Raw genomic sequence first — 23806 nt, 5'->3', positions numbered from 1 at the left:
CCCTTTTACCCTCTGAGCTGGGCTGCTTTGCATTGCGTGTGCCCATGCTGGCAGGGTGTTTGCAGGAGATTCGTGTTGGTGGTGCCTTTCCCAGGTGGCCAGAGGCCGTGCTGATGGGCACAGAATCACGGAATCACAGAATGGTAGGGGTTGGAAGGGACCTCTGTGGGTCACCCAGCCCAACCCCCTGCCGAAGCAGGGTCACCCAGAGCAGGCTGCACAGCACCGCGTCCAGGCGGGTCTGGAATATCTCCAGAGAAGGAGACTCCACAGCCTCCCTGGGCAGCCTGGGCCAGGGCTCCATCACCCTCAGAGTGAACAAGTTCTTCCTCATCTTCAGACAGAACTTCCTCTGCTTCAGTTTGTGCCCATTGCCCCTTGTCCTGTCGCTGGGCACCACTGAATGGAGTCTGGCCCCATCCTCCTAACACCCACCCTGCAGATATTTGTAGGCATTTCTAAGGTCCCCTTCTCAGCCTTCTCTTCTTCAGGCTGAACAAGCCCAGCTCCCTCAGCCTCTCCTCGTAGCAGAGATGCTCCAGTCCCCTCATCATCCTTGTAGCCCTCCGCTGGACTCTCTCCAGTAGCTCCTCATCTTTCTTGAACTGGGGAGCCCAGAACTGGACACAGCACTGCAGATGGGGCCTCCCCAGGGCAGAGCAGAGGGGAAGGAGAACCTCCCTCGCCCTGCTGGCCACACTCTTCTTAATGCACCCCAGGATCCCATTAGCTTTCTTGGCAACCAGAGCACACTGCTGGCTCATGGTCAACTTGTCGTCCACCAGGACACGGCACGCATGGCACGCATGTGTGCCGTGGTGCAGCAGGGAAGGGAACAGGGGCACGGCTGGTCTGGGGCTGGCAGGGCTGCCAACTCGCACCTCACTGCCCGCGGCGTGGTGCCAGCCCCGCGCAGGGCGAGCCGTCGGTTGAAGGAGCGTGGCTCAGCCTGCCGAGACCTGTCGGCGTGTCCTTGGGCAAAGCACATCTTTGCGCTGGTTCAGCAAACGCTCTGGCCCCGGGCGGATGGAGGTGGTTGTGGTTTCCCCCTTTCCCCTCCCTTTCTCCTGGCAGGAGCCCGTGGTTGGGGTGAGCTGTGCGTTGCTCACTGCGGTAGAGTTTCTCCCCTTGGCATCACTTTCTGGCGTGGAGATCCAAGGAGGGAGTGATTTGCCTGCGGCCGCCTCCTGCAAATGCAGCTCCTGAGCGGGTGAAGGAGCAACTTCGCCTCCAGGTCCTGCCCGGGAGAGCGGGGCGGCCGGTTTCGGGCCGTGTGCGAGTCTTCCACCAGTCCAGCATTGCTGCTGGAGGGCTGGTACGGAGGAGGGGATGTGCTGGCGGTGCCTCGGGGTTGGATTTGCGTTGGGTTCATCCCCAGGAAGGCTGTGGTTCGGCTCCCTCCTCCGTGCCCCGGCTCTGGTTCCTGGCAGGGGACGGGCCAGGTAAATACAGCCTGGGCAGCGTCTGCCTCCGGGTGTTTGGGAAGGGAGGGCAGCGTCGCTGGTAACCGGAGGCTGGCGTTTGGGTGGCTCTGTGGTTTCGCTGCTGGTCAGCTGGGTGGTGCAGGCAGGTGCTTGCCCCTGCCTGTGCCTCAGTTTCCCCACCCTCAAAGCTTTGGATGCGCTTCGAGACCCCGTGCTGGGCTGACACCACTCCCGGGAGCAGCACCTGGGTGCGGGGGCTGGGAAGGGCTGCCTGGTGCGAGGTGGCTTCAGGGCTCAGCTGCCGGCGTCAGCTCAGTCCTGCTGCTGCTTCCCAGCCGGGGTGGTGACATTGTCCCATGGGGTCCTCAGCCTGTCTCCCTGAACCTGTCCGCAGCTAAGGCTGTGCATGAAGCTGTCTGCCACCGCTCTACTCCCTGCTCCAGTGCAGCGGCTGGAAAACCTCTGTGACCACTCGTCTTACGCTGGGCAGCTGGAGGGGATTTTGTCTGCCTTTTGGCCACTGTCGTCCACGTTCCCTTGTCCCCTCGTTCTTTCAGCCAACCTTCCCACTCCTCCTGCAGCCCCGGGCTGAGGCTGGGTCCCAGCGGTGGAATGTGATAGTGCTGATTGCAGAGGAAGCCCCAGAGCTTCTGGGGCTGATATGACCCTGTGTTATCCCTGCACAGGGTAGGAAGCTGCAGGCAGGGAGCTGCCCCAGTAGAGCCAGGGAGGTAACTGGTAGCAAATGCCTCTTTGGGTACCTGTAGCTTAAGCTTTGTGCTGGAGGACCGGTCTGGATCATATCCTCTTCCTGGGGCTCTGCCGGTGGCTTCATGTCCTTGCACTGTGTGCAGGTGGGGATGTGCCGTGGGCGTCTGTGCACAGGGATGTCTGCGGCGTGGGACGTGTCTCGCCGCCATCTCCGTGCCGGTGCTCTCGCCTGCTGGAGCGGGAGTGGCTGGCATCGCTGGGATAAGGGGGCTCACGTGGCGATGTCTGGGGCCGGCGTGGCGCGGGATGCTCCCGGGGGTTTGCCGTGCCGCAGCCATGTGCTCGGCCAGATGGGACTCGGTGTTCGCTCGGCAGTGCGTGGGTCCTGCTCCAGACGCTGGCTGGCCGCCAGCCCAGCCGTGCCGGAGCGGAGCGGTGGAGGTCGCGCGGCCAAGGCAGACGTGCTGGGGAGCGGAGCTGCTGACAGCGAACCCGAGGTCGGTGCCCCTAGGTGCTACCCAGTGCTCTCCAGCCCTAGAGTAAGAAAATGTGTTTGGAAATGCTCCAGCGTGAAGGGTGTGGGGTTACCAAGGAGAGGTGTGAATGTGTCTGCGCGCTCAGTGCCTTTACAGCACCCTACACAAGATAAAAATGGCAAGTTCTACCTGCTGGGAACGGGCTCGGCGTTGAGCTTCCCGAGCACAGCAGCTCCCCGGGCCCTGCCGCTGGAGCGTTGGCGTGCGCGGGTGACGCTGCTGGGAGCTGTCGGGCGATGGGTCGGCGCCAGGAGCTGCGCGGAGCACCGCGCCGGTGAAGCACATGTGCCGGGATGCAAACACGTATGCGAAAGAGATCCCGGCTGTCTAAATAATGTGAAATATTGACTAGGTCTCGCAGATGGTGCTCCACGTGCAGCTCTGGGGACTGAACTTCTCTGTCTCCTGTTGGGTTTTGGTGTGACGTTGTTTTGATCCCGTTGGATGCTGGACTCCTGACAAACTCATGGCCTGGTTACTTTCAGTGGGATTGTTGAATTTTGGGGAGGTTCGTGCTGCTGGGGTCTGAGGAGGAAGGGGGGAGAGTTGCAAAGGGCTTGCCTGGCTCCTTCAGACTCTCCTGATGGCTTTTAATTGGTTTTTAAAGGATGGCACAGACTGGGGTGCTGGTTCTGGCGGCGCGCTGGGCTTTGCAGTGTTGCACGGGTGCCGTTTGGTGGCAGTGCTGCAGAGGAGTTGCCGCCTGTAGCCAGAGCTCGGGTTATTACCACTGTTACGGCGACTGTGTTCACCCGTGAGATGCTACTGATGGTTATTTGAGGGTGTTAACGAGGGGCTTGCTCTTGGGGGAGGTGCCAGTGTCCAGGACATGATCCAGACTGGTGGCAGCAGGGCCTTGGCGACACGCTGCTTTTGTATCAGCTCATGGATGGGCTGCAGGTTTCCTGCTCTGTTTTGCGTTCCCCCGGGGTGAGATGCTGGGTTTGGACACATGAAACGATGTTGTGTGAGCTGCTGTGGAGGGTGCGCTGCGCGCTTTCCCCAGAGCCCGGACCCGGTGCGGTGTTGGCAAAGCTGTGCTGGGAAAAGGGTCTTACCGCTGCATGGGAAATGTGTTTTGGACTAGATGACCCACAGAGGTCCCTTCCAACCCCTAACGTTCTGTGTTGGGGAGTGCCCTCACCCACAGGTCGCTGTACTTGCGATACACAAGCTTATCGGCCGGGAGCTTTAGCCGTTTTGCCTGCAGATTGAAGGCTCTGCTCAGCTGATAGAGGGGATCACAGCAGCACGCTCGATTTGCAGCCCACTGGCTGTGGAGTTGGGGCAATGGGCACAAACTGAAGCACAGGAAGTTCCATGTGAACATGAGGAAGAACTTCTTCCCTCTGAGGGTGACAGAGCCCTGGCCCAGGCTGCCCAGGGAGGCTGTGGAGTCTCCTTCTCTGGAGATATTCCAGACCCGCCTGGACGCGGTGCTTGGGCAGGGGGTTGGACTAGATGACCCACAGAGGTCCCTTCCAACCCCTGCCATGCTGTGATTCTGTGATTCTGTGAGTTAGAGCCCCTCAAAGGTGCAAGGAGCGAGGTGGGGCGCCCGTGGTGGGGTATCTGAAATGAGGACCCTGAGCAGCTCTCCCCACCGCGGGCTGTGTGCGCTGTGCGTTGCCGTACGCGTCCTCGCAGCCACCGCTCCTGGCGCGCGAGGGACCGACAGCCACAACAGTCTGTGCTTCTGTGGGGCTTGTTCCAAGGTGGCGTGCCGCTTGGGCTGAAACATGTTTCCCTCTTCTGTTTCCCCTTTTCTGCAGGCTTTTCCCATCTGCCTAATGGGCTCTACCCATCGTACATTCCCCTGAGCCACCTCGAGCCCCCCAGCGCCGGCAGTCCTCTCTTGGCCCAGCTGGGTCAGCACAGCCTCTTCGAGTCACAGAAAGGTGAGTCTGGGGTCCCCGCATGCCCTTACCCTCCCTCAGTCACCCCTGGGTGTTCGCCCTGTCCTTGGGGCTTGCTTGCCTGCTGGGGCTGCTGGATGCCGGGACAGTGAGGGTGAGGAGCAGGAACCCCCTCGGGTCATCATCCAGGGATGTCTTAGCAATACCAAGGTCTTGGACGTGGCTGTGCTGCAGGGGATGCAGCCAGGTCCCTGCTTGGAGCCCCAGCTTGCTGCTCACTAGCTTGCAGGGCTCAGTGTGCTTGAGAGACAGGGCTGTCCGGCATCCCACGTGGAGGTACCTGCCTGGTCTCTGCCCTCATCCTTCCTGGCCATGTCTGAGACATCCATGAAACCTGTTCCCTCCTGGTTTGCTACCTCTCGCCTGTCTCTGTGTAGGACTGAAGGGGTTGAAGGCCCATGGTAATCTTGTTTGCTTTTTCTGTGCAGATGGGTTCTACCTGTCCGGCCATGCAGGCCAGTCCGCTTTGCACCCGCAACCTCCCCTCTCGAGGACAGCGGGCAACCACACGCCGAGCACTCTGCTCCGGGAAAAGGACCTGGGGCAGCTGCACAAGAGCTCGAAAGAAAGCCTGAGAGACCCCGGTGGAAAGGAGCGGGCGTGCCGGAGCGATCTCTCCCTGCCCTTCACCAAGAAGGAGGGCAAGCCGAAGGAGGAGCCCCGGCCCCGCAGCGTGGTAGACCTCACGCAGGACACCAAGCCCGACAGCGACCGGAAGGTGAGCGTGGTGGAGAAGGCGGTGAAGGTTGGTGAGCGTCTCTCGCCGTTCCTGACCGAGCACATGCCAAACCGGGGCGCGGGCGGTGGGGAACCCAAGTCCAAGAACCCGCTGCAGAGCTCTTCCCTCAGCAACTGCAACGGCGGTGGGGACCCCATGCTGAAGGTCCTGGGTGCAGAACAGGACCGCTGTGCCAAGGATCCCGCTCGGCATGACGAGAACATGAGGCCTTCTGCGCACGCCCACGCCGAGCGGCTGAAGCGAGGGGAGCCCCTCCTGCCCTCCGTGGGAGCTTTGCACGTCTCCTGCAGCTGCCCGTCCCCGCACCCCTCGCAGCCGGGGAAGATGACGCCGGCCACGACATTCCCTCCGCAGCCCGTCCATTCCAGCATGTACACCATCTTCCCGCCGGCCAAGGAGCTGGGGAGGGAGCACAAAGTCATCGCCCCCACCTTCGTGCCTTCGGTCGAAGCCTACGACGAGAGGAGTGGGCCCATCCAAATTGCCTCGCAGGCCCGTGACAACAAGGCGAAGGACAAGGACCTTGGCAAGGTGGGGGTGCTGCAGTCGCCGACGGAGCGGTGCCTCACGGACGCCTCCCGCACACTCTTGTCCCAGGACTTCTCTTGCCACAGCGATGCCAAAAGGATGGAGGCTCTGCGGGAGAAGGGCTCGGTGATCAGGGCGAACTCCATGGCGCTGAAGAGACAGGTCACTTCGGAGCCCTTCCTCAACCGGCCGGGGCTGGGCTCTCCGGAGAGCAGGGAGTTCCTGGCCTCCAAGGACTTGCTGAAGCCGAGTCCGGAGGCAGAGCATCGCCCCTGCGAGCGGGACCGCTTCCAGCGATCCAGCTCCAAAGAAGCGGCGAAGGTGTATGGCACTTTGGATTCCTCCCGGCAGCACCTGGACCACGGTCAGCTGAAAACGCCTGAGCAGAAGTGGAAGCCCTTTGAGATGGGCAACTTTGCCACCACGCAGATGGCGGTGCTGGCCGCCCAGCACAACCACGTCACCCGGGCGGAGGAGGAAGCCAAGAAGGTCTACCTTGACCCCAGCGGCTTGCCACGGTCGTCGGTGGTGGGCTCGCGAGGCGCCACTGACGTCCTCCACCCCGTCTCCCATGGTGAAGGGTCGGCCATGCAGAGCCTCATCAAGTACAGCGGCAGCTTTGCCAAGGAGACCGCCTCTCGGCAGAGCTGTGGCAAGAAGAGCCCCTTCGGCGGCTTGGGCAACATGAAGTTGGACTCTTCGCAGCTGGGTGCCTCCAAAGTGCAGCAGCTGCTGTCGCAGCAGCCGGCGAAGCAGCTGAAGAGGGACCCCGAGAGACCTGAGAGTGCCAAATCCTTTGGCCGCGAGAGCATTGGCTCCCAGGGCGAGGTGGAGGTGCGGCACTTGCCCGTCGGCATCGCCGTGGCCGTGGCCCGGCAGAAGGACAACAGCAGCAGCAGCAGCAGCAGCAGCAAACTGGGGCCCAGCCTGGCAGACCGGGATCGCTCGCTGTCTCTCAGCAGCATCAAAGGTAGGTTCCCAGACCTGCCTCGGGGCTTCCCTGCGGGATCTGTTCCCTGGGGAGAGCAGCTGCCCAGCGCGGCTGTGTGGCATGAGCTGAGCTTGGCGTCCTCAGCTCCCTTTGCCTCCCCAGCCAAGGGCACGCTGTGAACCATGGCGTGAAGGAAGACTCCCTGTGTGAGAGGGAGTCCCCTTTCCCTGCTTCCGTCCCCTCTGCCCACCTCTGATCCGAGGACAACCCCTCCCCGTGTGCTTCATCCCCGTTAGCGAGGGGAGTGGCGGAGAAACCCCTTAATCCGCTGGTGCTGGAGTTGTAATCTCGTGGTTTGGTTTAAGCCGTGGTGCTGGCAGGAGGGGGACGGCTCCGGCGAGCGTTTCGGTGCTTTGCTAGGCCCTCGCAGCAAGGCAGCGCCTGGGGACTGCCCAGCGCGGGGAGAGCTCGGCTCTGGCAAGCCAAGGATCGAAGCCAAAGCAAGCAGCCAGCAAGCAGTGCTTGGCTTTCCATCTTTAGCCGTCGCCTTTCCCATTTTTCTGCCTTTGCCCCCCTCTCCCGAAGCTCGGCGGCGAGAGGCGGTTTGTCCCAGCCGGCAGCCCCTCTCCCTGTTCCCATTGCCTCCCGTCGCCCTCCCCGCGGCCGGGCGGGAGCCAGCCGAGGACCTCGTGGGCAGCACAGGGAGCTGTTTGTTCAGCCGTTCAGTCGTCCCAGACCCTCCCAGCTTGCGTTAAATGTAATTTACTGAGCCGAACTAAAAGGCTGCAAACAAGGGTTGAATTCTGGCAGGCCTCCGGGCTCGTTGCTAAGTGATGCAGTTGGCTTTCAGACAGAAAACAAGACTGCTTTTCTCCTCCTCTCGCCCCCCAAATGCTGCCCCCCCTTTGTGTGCCAGGAGATATTCGTCTAATAACATTAGCTTGCTTGCGCTGAGTGGACGGTGCTTGAATGTTTAGACCTTTTAAGAAGGAGAAAGCAGGCTTTAGCTGGCTAATCTGTAGTATTTGGCAAGTAAAATGCAAGTATTTAGTGCGGGGCATTGGTTGTCAAGGAAACGGACCTAAGCCTTTCCTCCATGCATAACTGATTGAATTTTTCTTTGCGGTCCATGCGTCATGTTCGTATATAGAGACAGAATGATCATTCACTGTCCGGACAATCATCGGTCTGTACAGAAAAGGGACCGTCCTGTCGGCGGGGTGGGGGCTAGGCGGGAATCAGACGAACAGCAAGCGTGTGGGTGAGAAAAAGATGATAAACGCGTCTGTAAGTAACGGAGCGCAAGTAATGTAGATGGGAGAAGGAGGAGCTGAGATAAAATAACAAAATGATGTGTGTCTAATAAAAGGGAAGGAAGGCTGCGAGTTAACCAAGGGCTTGCTCCGTGTTGCTGACACTGAAGAGGCAGTTGGGCATCGATTGGGGAAAACAAATAGGAAAAGGGTCTCCGAGCGGGGAAAACCTGGGCTAGGGAGTGAGCGGGGATTTGTCTGCGAGTGGGGATGCTGGCGGAGAGGCAGGAAGGGATGCTGGGGCTCCGGAGGGATTCTCAAGCCCATGTGCCTCGCGCCGTGGAGGCTGGGTGGTAAAACTGAGCGGCGGAGGCTGCGTGGGGTGTAGGTGAGTGCGTTGAGGAGGGGCTGGCTGGGGACAGCCACTGCAGGCGGTGTCCTGGGGGGCTGCGAGGGAAACGTGGTGACCCTGGGAAGTCCTTTGGGAGGCAGAGGTGTGTGCCAGGTTTTAAAGCATCTTTGGTTTCTGCCTGAAGCCGACGGAAGGAGCCTTGGGGAGAGGAGCCGGGAGAGATGTTGTCTTGTTCCTGGATTCCTTCTGACAGTAAAAGCTGAGGGAATTGGAGACTTGACAGCAGAAGAACCCCACGGGCTGTCCAGGTTTGTGGAAATACCCGGAGGAACCCTCCTTGAAAAGACTGCCTGTCAGCAGGATAGACTTGATGTTCCGAGATGCTTTCCCGTGTGCCAAACCTTATCCAGACGGGAGAGCAAGGACCCTGGAAAGGGCTGCCAGGAGCCAGGGTGCAGCCGTGCGAGGCCGTGCTGCACTGGCTGGGCCCTGCAGGGTGCAGAGCATCGCCCGGGCTGGGGATGTGCTGGCAGGGAGCTCCAGGAGCTGCAGGGAAGCAAACGCCTTCCCCCTGGCCCTGGTAGACCGACCGGCAGCTCGCTGCAGGCAGGGCTGGGGTTTAGGAGCAGGTCGTGTCACCAAAGCATAGCATGGACAGGAGCAACAGGGAGTTAGGGAACAAATGCATGTGCAAGAAAGAAGCTAGGGAAAAAACTAGGGAAAAGCAAGCCTAAAATCAGGCAGCTGGGGTGAAGGCCTTGGGTAAAATAAGGGAAGGGTGGCCCCAATACCTGATGCTGGCAGGGCCAGCGAGGAGCTGCTGTTTGCTGCTGTGAAGGTGCTTCCTTACCTCTCACAGACGCGGCTGCTGCGGTGCTGGGCTGTGTTCGCAAGAGCTGTTTGGATTCTGGATGAGCCTTTTCTCGAGTGAAACATCCAGCCCTCCTTTTTGGACTCTTGCCCTCGTCCACCATATGTGCCCCTGCCTTGCCAGACTCTTTCTTGTGGCACGGCTTGGAGGGGGATGCAGACTCCTGCTAATTACAGAGCGGAGCACGCTGGTTTTGCGAGGGTCCGTAGTGTTGGTTCTGCCTGTTGCAGGAGGACAGGGATTCAAGGCATACCCAGTGCTCCCAGGCTGGTTTACAAGAGCAGAAGGTGCTTCAGAAGGTGGAGAGATAAAATCCGCCCCTGCCAGATGCGCTAAGCAGGACTTGCATGGTGTGATGCAGGGATTTAGCTGGGCCTTGTGCCTTTCTGAGATGGGAAATCTGCCACTGTACATCGGCAAAAATGGTTCTGTTGGTCCTGTTGCTCCCAGGCTGGTGGCTGTCCTGTCCTGGGAGACTGGCCTGGCCTGGCCTGGCAAGTGGTGGCTTGGAGACACAAACCTCAAACCACAAGTCCCTGGATGCTACCAGGAGCCACCTTACTGAGAACATCTTGATCACACGGACAGCCTTGCCCGGATACGGTCTCGGGGCCGGTGGCCTTTGGGTGTGCTGGCTCCCAGGGTACTGCCTCTCCATGCCTGGAGGAGAGGGCACAGCTTTTCCCAGACTTTTTCTCCTGTCTGATGGTGCTGGGTTGTCTCATAGGGCACGGACGCTCGGAAGATGATTGCGGGGATGAGCGGAGCCGACACCGGGACAGCCACCTCCTGGCAGGGCGCTTGGAGCGGGATCAGGAGAAGCTGCTCAGGTGAGGATTGGAGGGGGATGGGGTCTCTCGCCTCAGTGCCACAGCTTGGGGTCGGCCAGTCTGGAGGAGAGATAGGGTTGCATCCATCCTGGTGAAGCTGCTGGCACCAGTGCGGAGTGCTGAGTGGAATACCGTGGGGTTACGGGCAGATCCTGAATCTGGAGCAGAGCAAACCTGATAGGCTGCTGCAAATCCATGGCTACTTCAGAGGGATGGAGAGGTGGGGTGTTTTCTTCTGGGTGTGGTGTTAACCACCTCCATCACAGCGCTCCCTGAGCGTCTGACCCTGGTTTGCAAACACGCTCGCTCGGCAGACCGGTCCATCCCCCTGGGCTCCCCCAGCGGCGCAGAAACCTGCAGCACTCGGACCCTCTCTCACCCTTTCTCTTGCCTCCTCCATGACCAGAGAGAGCAAGGAGCTGGCAGATTTTGCCCGGATACACCCCTCCAGCTGCGCCACAAACGGTTTGAACTCCAACCTCATGGTGACGGGAGGCCCAGCCTTGACGAGCTCCGGGCGCTGGTCCGCAGACCCGGCTTCGCACTTGGCCGCCCACCCCTGGCTCCCCAGGACGGGGAGCCCCTCCATGTGGCTGGCTGGCCATCCCTACGGTGAGTGCCCTGGGGCGAGGTGTTGCCAAGTGCCCGGTGAGGCTGCTGTCTGATCGTAGGGGAAAGGGAAAAAGGCGTTTTGGGGCAGTCAAACGGTAGATGACTTCTCGTGTGGGTAGAAGCCGTCTGCATCCCCCAAGTTGTGACTGTGGTGTTTCACTCTGTCCAGTTCTGGGCTCCCCAGTTCAAGAAAGATGAGGAGCTACTGGAGAGAGTCCAGCGGAGGGCTACGAGGATGAGGAGGGGACTGGAGCATCTCTGCTACGAGGAGAGGCTGAGGGAGCTGGGCTTGTTCAGCCTGAAGAAGAGAAGGCTGAGAGGGGACCTTAGAAATGCCTACAAATATTTGCAGGGTGGGTGTCAGGAGGATGGGGCCAGGCTCTGTTCAGTGGTGCCCAGCGACAGGACAAGGGGCAACGGGCACAAACTGAAGCAGAGGAAGCTCCAGCTGAACATGAGGAAGAACTTCTTCCCTCTGAGGGTGACGGAGCCCTGGCCCAGGCTGCCCAGGGAGGTTGTGGAGTCTCCTTCTGTAGAGATACTCAAACCCCACCTGGACGCGGTGCTGTGCAGCCTGCTCTGGGTGACCCTGCTTGGGCAGGGGGATTGGACTGGGTGACCCACAGAGGTCCCTTCCAACCCCTACCCTTCTGTGATTCTGTGTGATTCTGTGATTCCTCTTCCAGGACTCGGTCACCCTTCCCTGCACCAGGGCATGACTCCAGGCTTCCCCCCTGCCATGGGGGGAGCTCTCCCCTCTGCCTACCAGTTTGCCAGAGACCCTCAGTCGGGGCAGCTTGTTGTGATCCCCAGCGAGCACTTGCCACACTTCGGTAAGGATGTGAGCGTGTCTCTGAGGACCGTGCTTTGACAGCTGTGGGCTTTGGAGAGGGCTAGATAGGAGCGTATGTACCCGTGGGGAGCACCAGCTCTAGGGTGGGTGTGAGCTGGCCTCTTGTGAGATTGTGTTTCGGAGATGGAAATGTGTGATCTTCAGCAGTGGCTCCTCATCCCCTGCAGGACTCTGTAGAGTTTGAGTCCTTGGTTAGGAGAATCTGCTCATGGGCTCAGCCAGGGACAGTCAAACCAAGGGGTCCTTGGAGAGCAAAGCAAGTCAGACAGTCCCAGGACCCATGGGGTGGTGGGAGTGGGGCTGCCAAGGGGAAGACAGCACCCTTTTCCCTCTGCATTTCTGGCTGCGTTTCTGCATAGTCAAATGTTTGTCATCCCCCATGCCCCTGGGATTGGGGTAGAGACGCTTGCCCTGAGCAATCCTGAACCCTCTAGCCATCCCCATCCTCCTGCCTCCCTGACTGCATCTGTGCTCATTCCCCAGCGGAGCTGATGGACCGGGCACCCCCACTATGGCCCGCCATGTACCCCCCAACCAGGAGCTCCCTCCAGCACGCTCACCAGCTCCAGCTCCTCTCCCATCAGCAGCTGCTACGGCAGCATGAGCTGTACATCCTGCAGCAGCAAGCGGCCCACGCCATGGAGCTGCAGAGGAGTGCCCAGCTCGTGGTACGTTTTCAAGAGCTGCTTTCTTGGGCGTGAAACAAGCCTGAAGTTGGAGTGTCAGGGGGGGAAGGGCAGCTGTGCCAGTGTTGCAAGTGTGTCTCAAGGGAATGGATGCCTGGAGCGATCCTGCCCTGGTCCCCAGGATGTGAGGCATTCAGTGCACCCTGCACAGTTAGACTGGGTTTTGGAGAGCGTTAGCCTGGGTTTTGGAGGGCTTTGGTGTGGAGCCATTAAACAGCACTGTCAGGAGAGCTGCCCAGCAGCAGCAGGGCTTTGATTCGGTCCCTCGGGATGTCTCTGTTTATTGAGTGGTTTCATCCCTGGTCACCTCCTGAGCGGCTCGTAGAAGCAGCTGCAATACTGGCAGCAGTCACACTGGGTCCTGAACCCAGCTCCCATTCACCAAACGATTTTGGAAGTGATGAGCTTTCATCTGGGTGTTTTACACCCATTTAATTTTTATAGTGATCGTCTGATTTTCAGCCTTCATTTTACATGTGTGCTTGGTAGGCCGGAGACGTAGAAATCAAAATGGTTTGCTTGGGTTGCAAGTGGAAGCTGAGACACCCTTCACATGACTCCCGGAGCTGGGAATTTGTGAAGAAAGCTATCACAGATCAGTGTCACCCTCCATCAGGTTGCTCATAAAATGGTGTTGTGCTGGGGAACGTGAGTTTTATTCCAGTGCGTGTTTGATGAGACCGTGTTTTGGTCTTGCTTGGTGGTAGGGCTGTGCCGCTTTCCAGGAGCAGGTAGAGGTGTGCTGAATTTTGCTCTGTTCTTTGTCACAGGAGAGGTTGAAGGCGAACGAGCAGCGTGCCGATATGGAAGAGAAGGTGACGAAACGGAACCTGGACAGTGCCAAATCAGGCCTTTCCTCCTCTGCCCCGGGACTGGTGCACCGAAAACCACCCGTGCTGTCTCCCAGCGCCTCCACGTCCTACAGCAAGGCTGTGAGTCCACCTCCCCTCTCTCCCAGGGCCTCACCCGTGTCTGTGCTCAAAGCTGAGGTGATCCAAAAGATGGAGGAGCCACCTTCGCAGCCAGCCTACTCCTACCCCGCCACCCCCAGCTCCCATCCTTCCAGCCCACCCCCCGCCTCTCCACCCCCTGCCCCTGCCATCCCTCCAAAGGAAGAGGCACCTGAGACCGTGGAGAAGAAAGACCTGGAGCTGGAAAAAGAGGCTGCTGGTCCATATCAGGCCTTGTTCCCAGGTAAGAGAGCCCTGCTTTGGCAGAGTCCCGTTGTGTCTGTGCCTACCTCCCTTTTTATCCTCGGCTCTTTCCTGCTTCCATCCCTTCCCCTAGAGAAAACCGTGTAGGTCCTCTAAAAGGCAGGGGAGAGGCAAGGACTAAGGGTGGTTTGATGGACTTGGAACACTGTGTGGGTCATAGGAGCACCTGGGGCCATGGGCTGTCTTCTTCCCTTGGGTCAAGCCTGGGTTGGTTCCTCCAGGGCCGAAGTCTCAGTGGGAGTAGGATGCGGGAGGCAGATCCCTCTGCAGTCACCCAAGAGTGCTGGAAAGGTGCGGAAGGGACCTCTGGGGTGCTGAGGCCTGTGGCAGCTTGGCCAGGAGAGAGGTGCCCAAAGCAGCCACTGCTTGAGAATAGGAAGAGACGAGAGATGATAGAAGCAAAGGGAGCCCATCTCTATGCCTTAGTGAGAGAGAAGGTGCTTTGGAGACCTGGCCATTACACAGCCTGTCCTTTCTGATATCTTGCAGAGATCCCTCCGGGATACCCATTCCAGTCCCTGCCTCCCTCCTTTGGAAGACACTATCCATACCTCCTCCAGCCCACCGCAGCATCTGATGCTGATGGCCTGGCTCCTGACGTCCCGCTGCCTGCTGAAGGCTCTGAGCACATGGAGCTTTCCCCGGAGGTCAAGCCCATCCACCTGTCTCCGTCCAAAATGCTGGAGCCCATCCAAGCAGCAGCAGAAGAGGAGTCCTTGGAAGAGAGGGTGAAATCAGAGGTGCAGATGGAGGAAAGCCAAGAAGGCATCTGTGAGCAGGACATGGGGACTCTGAACATCACCACCTCCGCAGCCGTCCCAGTGCAGAACGTGGACAATTGCAATCTCTTATTGCATCAAGGTGAAACCCTGGGTGCTATGGAGCAGGACCAGGAAGACCTCCAGAGCTGCCCAGCTCCTTACCAGGTTGTGGCTTGCCCTGCAGAAGCAGAGGCTCAGGCAGAGAGCGGGAGCGGGGCGGAAACCTGCTCCGTGCACATGGACTACGACGGTTCGCTTGTGCACGCGGAGAACGAGCCGCCTGAGATGGACTTGACACCCCAGCGGGAGGAAGCCTCTGTGGCCATGGACCTGCAGAGCGCCGATGTGCCCCGGGGGAGGGAGTTCCCCAGCCTGCCCCCTGAGGAGGGGGAGCAGGGGCCAGAGATCCCTTCCTATGCGGAAGAGGCAATCTCTTGCCAAATCCCAGCTCTGGACATCAAGCCGGGCGACCCGCTGGCTGGGATGAACGCTTTGGTGGCTGCCACAGAAATGCCTCAGGCTTGTTCCTTGTTGACTACCGCCAGCGTCGCGCCGTCCCAGATGAAGGTGGAGGTGTTACCTGACCAGGCCTTGGAGCACTCCTTCCTGCAAGGGATCACTTTGCTGAGTGAAATCGCGGAGATGGAGCTGGAGAAAAGGAAGCAAGAAATGCAAAGTAAGTTGTGAGCGCACAGTCTGGCCGGGATGGGTCTCCCGGCGTACAGTCCCTGGGCTCTCTGTGCAGGCAGAGAGGTGAGTGGGACCCATGGGTGGGACCTCTTGCAACCTCAGCCAGGCAGCAAGGAGAGCACTGCCCTGAGTTGCAGGAGTGGCTGGTACTTTGGATGGGGTTGGAGCAGGGGTTTTGTTGCAGTAGGCTGAGCTACGTGTGGCTTTTGTGCTGCTCTCCCCTTCCAAAGGCCCTCGCAGTGTCTAGACAGCTTGTGGTATGTGTAGCGGAAACGGAGCCCCACTTGCCGAGAGCTGCCAGGGTAACACCCTTCTGGCAGGCACTGAGTCTACGGTCTGTCGGGGTTTGGCACAGGAGGCCCCAGTAGCTCCAGATGATGCTTTCCAAGAGCTTGGCAGGTCCTGAAAAGATCTCACCTTCCAGTAACTTCCTGAGGCAAGACATGATGGGAAGTGCCAGTTGCACCATGGCTGGGTACAACAGGAGATCTCAAGTGGGCGCCAAGGGTGGCTGGAGGCTCCTTGAGCTGCCATGGTCCAGAAAGGGACATCAGCCTCTCCTTGTGCCTGCTGGAGGAGCAGTCTTGGAAGGTGAACCTCTATAGCTTTTTTTCTTGTCCCCAGCAGGTCCAGAGAGTTTCCCTGTCCGGCCAACGCTGGAGAGTTTGCTGGCTGCCAGCACCCACATGCTCATGGAAGTACTCTCCACCCCGTTTATGGAAAGTCTGAAAACCATCCGGCTGCCTCGAGAGCTGAATCCCAACAAAAAGTACAGCTGGATGCAGAAGAAAGATGAACCCGTAAGTAGCTCGTAGCGTGGCTGAGCCTGAAAAGCCGCGGTGCGTCCACTCAGCGCAGCTCGCTCTTCGGCCACAGTTTGCCGCCCGGCTCGTGCTGCACTTCTGCGTTGGCCGGCGCTTGCCTGGCGTTCGTAGCTGCGCAGGAGTCCGCGTGGTGCGAGTTAGCTTCCTCCCTTGTTCGTGAACCGACGCCATTGATCTCAGCAGGGCCCTCGGCAGCCCTCGGAGCAGTGTTTGTAATACAAAGCCAGCAGGAACTCGTGTGTTACTGCTTTGGCGGGGGGGATAAATAAAGATAGTGGCAGGAGGGTTTTTTTTTGCTGACTCTTCCCCATGGGAGAGACTGACAAATTATTTTGTACCCTGCAAGTAAATGTTCCAAGACAGGGAATATTTTGATCAGCCTTTGGAAACAAGGGAAAAGAGACTCCATGGGTGTATTTTATCCTACGGGTTCTTTCCCGTGGTTGCTTTCCTTCAAAGCTGATACTGTCCCGTGCGTAAACCGCGGAACAGCTTCGCTCAGCTGGTTTTGCTCGGGTACCACTCTAGGGCTGTGCTTGTTGTGGGCAAGGGTGCTCTGCTCTGCTGTAGGCATGGAGGGCTTCCCTGCCAGGCTGCAGATCTTGACCGTTGCAAGGGCCACCCCAGTGTGCAATACCCCAGTCTTGGTGAGGGCCTGGACAAGTCCTGACCTTCTTGCCCGCTCTTACCTCCCCACCCCAGATGTACTCCATCAAATCAGCCATTGAGAACATGGACGCGATGGAGCTGGACTACAGGATGAGGCTGGCGGAGCTGCAGCGGCGGTACAAGGAGAAGCAGCGGGAGCTGGTGAAGCTGCAGCGCCGCAGGGACTCTGAGTAAGTCACAGGCTGCTCACTCGGTGGTTTTTTTTTCTTCCAGCTGGGCACTTTCACTGCCTCTCGGTCCAGGAGAGAAAACAGCCCTCCATCCCTCCCTGTCTCCTCTCCTCTCCTCCTGGTACGGCCCACCAGAGCTTTGCACAGCACACTCCTAGGCTATGTGACACGACAACCTGGTCACTGGTGAACGCAGCTGGGAGACCGTGTTAGAGACAACCTTGGCTTCAGCAGCTCAGTTTAGCAGTTTGGTGACAGGCGAAGGTTCTGGGTTGGCTCCTGTTCTTGCTTGCTTTCTTTTAATTTTTTTCACTTTTTCTTCTTTTTTTGGATTTATTTGCCTTTTTTTCCCCCCTGTTTGTTTTGCTTTTTGGTTGCAAAATTTGATTTAGCTGCTTTTTTTTATTTCCTTTGCTTTTTTTTTGTTGCCTTGGTTAACAGTGAAGCGTGTGGTTTTTTTAAAGGGAAAAGCATGACGAGAAAAGTAGAAGCTTGGCGAGAAGAGGCCCTGGAAGGCCCAGGAAGAGGAAACTTGGATCAAGCGCTCTGTCACCCATTAAGGAGAGAGGGAAGAGTGACAGCAAGAGTGGAAAGTAAGGCTGGAATTTGGGGAAGACGGGAAAATGGCAGGGTCGCTGCACCAGGGTCTTAATTGGGGAGAGCATCTCGGATGCAGCGGGGGCTCGCCGTGGCGTTGTGTTGGCAGGCCGGTCGCTGGCAGCAGTGGTGTTGCGGAAGCGTGTGCGCTTAACGTGAGTGTGTCCTTGCGGTGGGAATACGGTGCCAGCCTCCTCCCTCCCTGCTGGTAGAGCACATGCCTGTGGTGTTGGGTACAGGTAGGACAGGCTGAGTTGAGCGGCGGTGAGGTGGTACAGAACAGCCGGCTGGGCAGGGACCTGTAGGTGAGCTCTTGGTGTCAGGGAGCGTGTCCTTGTGTGCTTTCAGGAGAGTGGATGGTGCAAGCAGGTGCTGTAGAGTTCATTGCAGGGATGCTGAAGTCAAAAATTGGAAGGACAGGGCTGTTCCAGGTTGTCTACTTTCTAGGACCTACCTTGTGTGTTTCTGCTGTCTTCATCTCCTGTTCCCTTAATCAGTGGGAGTTGGTTCCGCCTGACCTCTCTTTTTCAAGCGTCTGGATCATTCTGTCTTCTGCTTTCTTCTCTTTTGCAAGTCCAGCTGCTTTCATTTGGATGCCTGGATCTCACCACCGTTGGCCATCTAACCATCCACGGATGGCCATGTCTCTCCAATGGGAAGGCACCTCTGAGCTGCCTCTCTGCGTGCTGTGTATTTTTGCAAATGTCCTTTCAAGACTACAAATTAGATTCAGGTTCCCAGCTCCCACTGACCATGTGCTTCTGAAAATCTGTCCTCTTGGTGGCTCTGTGTTTTGCTCCTCTTGTTTGGATGGCTGGACAGGCTGGAGGCATCCAGAGGTGCCTGGAGTTGTGCATGTGTGCATGCATGAGCGTGTTGCGTGTGCATGTCCCCGCATCGCAGGAGTGCTTGAGCAGTGTGGCGTGGGAGATGGAGATGCACCCTCGGCTGCCGTCCAGGGCCTGAGGTGTTGGTTTAGCTGTCTGCCGAGGTCAGCAGAGAGGACGGAGGGGAGGGGAAATGCCTGGAAGCTGAGGAGGCTGCCCCGTGTCAGTGGCTTTGTGGTGGTGGTATGGCCTGGGCCAGCAGGCTTAGCGTGAAGGAGGTGGCATACGAGAGCTTTTAATGGAGCCTTGGTAGAGGTCTTCAGGCGTTGTCTGGTCATCCTTCAGGTGGTTACTGGAGACAGCTGGGGAGCAGTGAAAGATGTGCTTATAGTCTCACCTACTTTACTTTTTGTTTTGTTTTTTTTTTATGATTTATTTGCCCTTTCCTTTCCCCCCAAATCTCAAAGCGACACCGAAGACTCAGATCACAAACGCCTGTGACAGAGGGGCCGGACTTGTAAAGCAGGTTGCCTGTCCTATGAGTGAGCCAATCCTGCAGTGCCCTTGTCCCTCCGTGTCACCCTGCGTGGCAGTTCCTTACCATCTCCTTGCTTATACCTGGGCAACCCGAGCAAGGGTCTGGGCAGTGAGGCACCTCCCTGGGCCTTGAGAATCTCTCTCTGCACCTACAGAGTCCATGAAAGTAGAGGTGGGGAAAGACCTACAGGGCCAGCTCAGCTGTCCGTCCTTCCCTCTGCTGCTCTGTAGCGAATCAGGCACTTTTCAGTGGCTGTTCCTCAACACACCACTTACTTCTTTGCAGAGACCACCTGGCAGGTCTCTGATTTCAGGCACCCTCATCTGTACTGGTGGCCAGGAATGTGCAAGAAGGGCTCCTTCACTCCCCTGTTTGGTGGAAAACCTTGTCCAAACTGCTGTCGCTTCACAGTAGACTTGGCTCCCGTGGAGGATTCCCGCTGTCCTAGGAGGCATTTAACCTCACTTTTGAGCTTGGTGGGGATCACAGGGAGGAAAGCCCACCACCTTGACCCATCCTGTGCTTGGCTTGCAGACTGAGCAAGTCCTTGCTGCTCTCTGAAGACTCTGAGACTGGCGAGGGCATGAAGAAGAGGCACAAAGGAGCCCTCCCAGAAGAGGACGAAGATGTGGAGAGTGGCAGTGGCAAGATAAAAGGGAGGAACCAGAGCTGGGAAGAGCACGATGTGGCTCCCAGCTTCTCAAACGAGGTCAGTGCCCTCATGGGGAACACGTGGAGCCACAGACCAAAAGCAGATCCCTTTCCTGCTTCACTAGTGTAGGCTTGCACTGGAATAACTCCTCCTGATCTCAGAACGTCTGCTCTGAGTTTATATGGGTTTGGAATCTCTTCATGAGAGGACTGTCTGTGCAGCGGAGGGCTGTTTGCTTGCCGAGGCTAACATTGGCTTGTGGAGGTTGGACCTCTTTGGTAGGCAGCAGAGTCAAGAGCCTTCAAGCCAGCCAGAGCGCTGCGGTGTTAATGCTAGCTCCGAGCCCGGAACAGTGCTTGTCTTACCCCTTTGCTTGTCGAGATAGTGGAGGGGAGCGGACTTCCCGAAGCTAGGGAGCAAAGGGAGCGCAACCTTGCTATTTTAAATGCAGGGTTTTCTTCTGCTTCTTTTGAGGCATTGAGATACTTACTGGAGCTTTAAGCTGCTGATGAAATCCAAAATGCATACAGGCAAAGTACGGAGTTACAGCTGCTGTTATCTAGCTATAGCACATGTAAAGTGTATTTACTTTCTCCAAGAAGCAAGAAAATACTGAAAAAGGGAAGAACAGCCCTGGCTGTAATGCAGTGGTGCTGATGCTCTTGCTGAGAGGTATTTGGGATTTTGACATCCCAGCCTCTGGAGCTCGTTGATTATGTGGAAATCCGTATTTATTTGGCTGGGGTTTTGGGTAAAGAAGATTTTTAATCCTCGTCATTTAGAGAAGAGCTTGTAAAACCAACCCAAACATATCCTAAAAAACAGGAGGTGTTGAGAAAAAGAACCCCAAAACATGTTGTTCTATGAACATACTTCTTTTTTAAGAACACACAATTTTTCACAGTTAATCTTGTGATTTTCTAGTGCTTGATAAGGGTAAAGCTGTCCTGTTTGCTGACATCTTCCTCTTCTTCCTCCCTGGTACCATGGTGGGTTACAGCAACTGGGGCTTAAGACTGTCATTTTGAGGCCTTATTAACTGGCCTGCATGAGAGACTGTTACAAGGGCTAGTAAAATTCCTCGGGTCTGCCACAGCATCTGCTCTGTATTCACCTGTGTCTCTTCCTTTCACCTCAGCAGTTAAAGCTCAAGAAGAAGAAGGTGCCATCGGATCAGGAGCAGCTGGCCAGCAAGCTTGACAAGGCCCTGTCGCTCACCAAACAAGACAAGCTCAAATCCCCCTTCAAGTTTGCCGACAGCTCGGGGGGAAAGCAAAAAACTAGTGGAGGTGGCAGCAGGTACCTCGCACCCCACGAGGCTCTGCCGAGCAAGGACGAGAAGAAGAACCTGGCCAAGAACCTGGGCCTGTCGCTGAAAACCACCAAGGAAGGTAAAAACAAAGTGGCTGCCAAAATGAAGAAGATGGAGGTGGGGTTAAAAGTCAAAAATCAGCTCAAGGTTTCCCATTCACCAGCAATATCTGAAGTTAGCAGCTACTCCTATAGTAAGTAACCCCTCATTTATGTCTTACAGTGTAATCTGTTGTGGGGGCTTGTGGTGGGGGTTTCTGGCCTCGTGGAAGGGGTCTTGGAGATGGTTCTGGTTTGGCTCGTGAGGGAAAGGTGATTTCCTCCCTGGCTGATCAATGCTGCGGTGTCTTTGGGGTGAGCGTGAGTCATCTGCCCAACTTGCCATCCAAGCCAACATGAGTGCACCTCTTCCTGGCTTCTGTTGTGCTGATCATGAGTGGGAAAAAATGCTTTAAAAAAGAAGTTCACTCACGTCCTTGCTTTCGGTGGGAGTAGACACTCTCCATCTGCCTGTCAAATGAGGACTCACCGCCTCTGCTCCAGGAGGTGGTTAACGGTGGACTCTTGAGGTCCTTGGTGAGTTGGGTAGGAATGGTTTTAGGATTATGCCATGGAGTCAGCTGGTGGAGGCAGAGGCTGCCAGAGGGCATTGATGTTCCTAAGCATCCTCCCGCCCTTCAGCGTTGCGGCTTGGTTCTTGGCTGGCTGTGCTCAGCCTTGCCGTCTGTCTCATTAGTGTTCATCTCCACCCCAGCATCCTGTGTACTGAAGGTCTTTTCTGAACCCAAAGTGCACCCGAGGTAAAGGTTCCTGCAGCTGGGCAGAGCTAGGGACCCCTGTTCATGAAGGAAAAAGCTGAATTGCAGCTAGTGTTGGGAAGGCAGTAGAACCAGAGACAGAAGAGTCTTCAGAGGCTCAGGCAGACAGTGGGGCAGTGAGGATGTGAGGGACTTGGAGTTCATGGTCTGAGGCCTGGTTGTGCAATTGTCTTGGGTCGCGTGCAGCCGCGTCTTTTCCTTTGCGTGCAGCTGTTTTAAGTCCCATGTTAAAGCTCTTATGGGGTGTTTGTATGCATAACGAATGTAGCTCTTCGTGCAACACCCGTTGAGAAATTTCACTAATGGGGAAGATGATGAGCTAGTGATTCTCCAATTGAACAAATGTTTGGCATGAAATTAGCCATTTACATGGCAAAACAGGAGCCATTGTGTCCGCTGGACTTGAACACAGCCTGTGGCTGGTCGTGCTGTACACACCACCCCGCAGTTCTGCTCTTGAGTGGGCTTCACTCCCAAAGACAGACACATGGCTGCTAAACTGGGAGCTCTGGATCTAATGGGGAGAGGAGACACAGGCTGTTGCTGGAGCAAAAAAGCTTGGCTCGTGGCAGAGGGAGCTTTTGCCGTGCCCTGGCACTTGGTACTGTGGTTTCATGAACAAAACCTCCCTCCCAGACCTACGGGAGCTGCCGTTTCACCCCGCTCCTCTCCAGCGAGTCTCCTGGTGTAGCACTGTCCCCCTTCGCCACACGAATCTCAGTGCAGGAGAATTGTTGTCACTAAGGAACCGACTCGGGAATGGCTCAGCTTTGGCCCGTGGTTTTTCAGTGGTGCGCAGGTTCAAGGAAGGGGCTTTAGCCTGTCATTTGGTCACTCGGGCATGACAGATCTGGGGAGGCAGGTCGAGCATATGGCAGCACCTCCCATGACTGGTGGGCAGCTCTTGTGGAGGAGGAGAAGCGGGACTGGCGCCAAGTCCTTCTGCCTCCTAACCTCATGAATTTCTAGCTGGAGTCCTGCAAACATTGGGCGTAGATCCAAAAGGCGAGCTGAGCATCCTATTCCCACAGATTGTAACAGAAGTCGGATGCCCAAAATCATTTCCGCATTTGGGCTTTGGGCCTCCTAAACTTACTGTCCCTTGTTCCTTCATCTCCACGACCAGCACAGTGGAGGTGGGGAGCGATGCCTCACCTGGGCTGGCGCTGGCGAGCATCTGCTGCTGCTCACAGGCTGGAACGCTCCCCGCTGCAGTGTCCGTAGCATCGTGGAGCTGGTGGCGCGTTCGTGAGCCAGGAGGTGACGATTCATACCCGCTTTATTGTATCCTGGGGTACCCTGTACTTCTCGTTCCCCTCATCACATACCAGAGGGGACCAGTGAATAGCTTGTCACCGTTCTCGGGGCTTGGCAGCTTTGTAACGCCGCAGTTCGCAGACCAAGGAGTGGCTTGGTCCCTGCTCCATTTTAGTGTACTTTATACTGCGCGCTGCAGAGCGTCCGCGGTGGCACCTTTGGAGTTTGGTGTTGGGAGGCGGACATCTTGCATGCTTGGCAGCTGGGCTCGCTCCTGCTGCCCCTGTCAGAAACCCTGTGGGAGAGCTGATTTGTGTAGAAAAGGAGATTTAGGTCAGAGCATTGAACATAACCGTGATGAAGACTAATTCAGTTCGATGGCCTGGTGGTTGGCATCGCTGCGCCTTCGGTGGACATCTCGAGGGACATGTCTACCTTGGTTTTCTGCTCCTGAGCTGAGAACAGCCCTTGGATCCCATCTCAGGGGAGGACAGGAGTTGTTTGGCCCAGGTGGAGAGTGTGTGTTTCTGTCCAAAAGACGGAAATACGTACTGTGTTTATTCGGCTCTCGTTTGCTGAGCCCGAGACTTGTGATGAAGGGACCTGGCAGGGGTGGAAAATGGTGGCAGACAGCCCCTCCTGCGGCCACTTACCCCACCTGGTTTGCAGCCTCTTCACAAAGAAACGCACCAAAGCACCCTCCAAAATAAAAAACCCCACGCAAAAAGAAACTCCAAACCCCCAGTCTCTGATGTAACGCTCTTCCCACCCGCTTTGACCGCAGATACGGACTCGGAGGAGGAGGAGGAGGAGGAGGAGGGATCCCTGAGGGACGAGTGGCCGGCGCAGCCCCCGTCCGCCCCCAAGCCGCGGCCGCCCGGTCTCTACAGCGTGGCGGCCAGGAAGGGCGGCCGGGCGGCCGGTGGCCCCAAGGCAGCCCCCCGCAGCGCGGCAGCCGGGCGGCCGCTGAAGCCGAAGGCAGCGGCGGGCCGCAAGCAGCCCTTCTGCCTGCTGCTGCGAGAGGCCGAGGCGGGATCTTCCTTCAGCGACTCCTCGGAGGACTCGTTTGATCAAGGTTACTAGCTTATAGCAAACGCAACCCCCAACGCACCCCTCCGCCATGGCTGTGTGGGAGCGGGCGGGGCGGGGGTGAGGGCAGGCGAGGGGCCTGGCGGGCCGGGGTCAGCCATTTTGATGGTCGGAGCCAGGGCGGCCATCTTTGTTCTTGGCAGCGTA

At 57.4% G+C, this 23806-nt stretch overlaps 1 protein-coding gene across 1 annotated transcript in view; it reads left to right on the top strand.

Annotated features, from left to right (window-relative positions):
* The window catches only part of TNRC18 (trinucleotide repeat containing 18), a 59439-nt gene that overhangs the window by 15392 nt on the left and 20241 nt on the right, over positions 1-23806 (top strand). Inside the window, 14 exon segments of the mRNA XM_075436852.1 lie at positions 4444-4569; positions 5016-6824; positions 9989-10091; positions 10498-10703; positions 11390-11536; positions 12040-12224; positions 13013-13436; positions 13946-14893; positions 15535-15707; positions 16434-16570; positions 17035-17163; positions 19067-19241; positions 20323-20689; positions 23355-23645. Coding sequence (XP_075292967.1) covers positions 4444-4569; positions 5016-6824; positions 9989-10091; positions 10498-10703; positions 11390-11536; positions 12040-12224; positions 13013-13436; positions 13946-14893; positions 15535-15707; positions 16434-16570; positions 17035-17163; positions 19067-19241; positions 20323-20689; positions 23355-23645 — 5220 coding nt within the window.

The sequence above is a fragment of the Opisthocomus hoazin genome, chromosome 15 (assembly GCF_030867145.1).
Source record: "Opisthocomus hoazin isolate bOpiHoa1 chromosome 15, bOpiHoa1.hap1, whole genome shotgun sequence".
NCBI classification, from domain to species: Eukaryota; Metazoa; Chordata; class Aves; order Opisthocomiformes; family Opisthocomidae; genus Opisthocomus; species Opisthocomus hoazin.
This window is presented reverse-complemented; position numbering and strand designations above follow the sequence as displayed.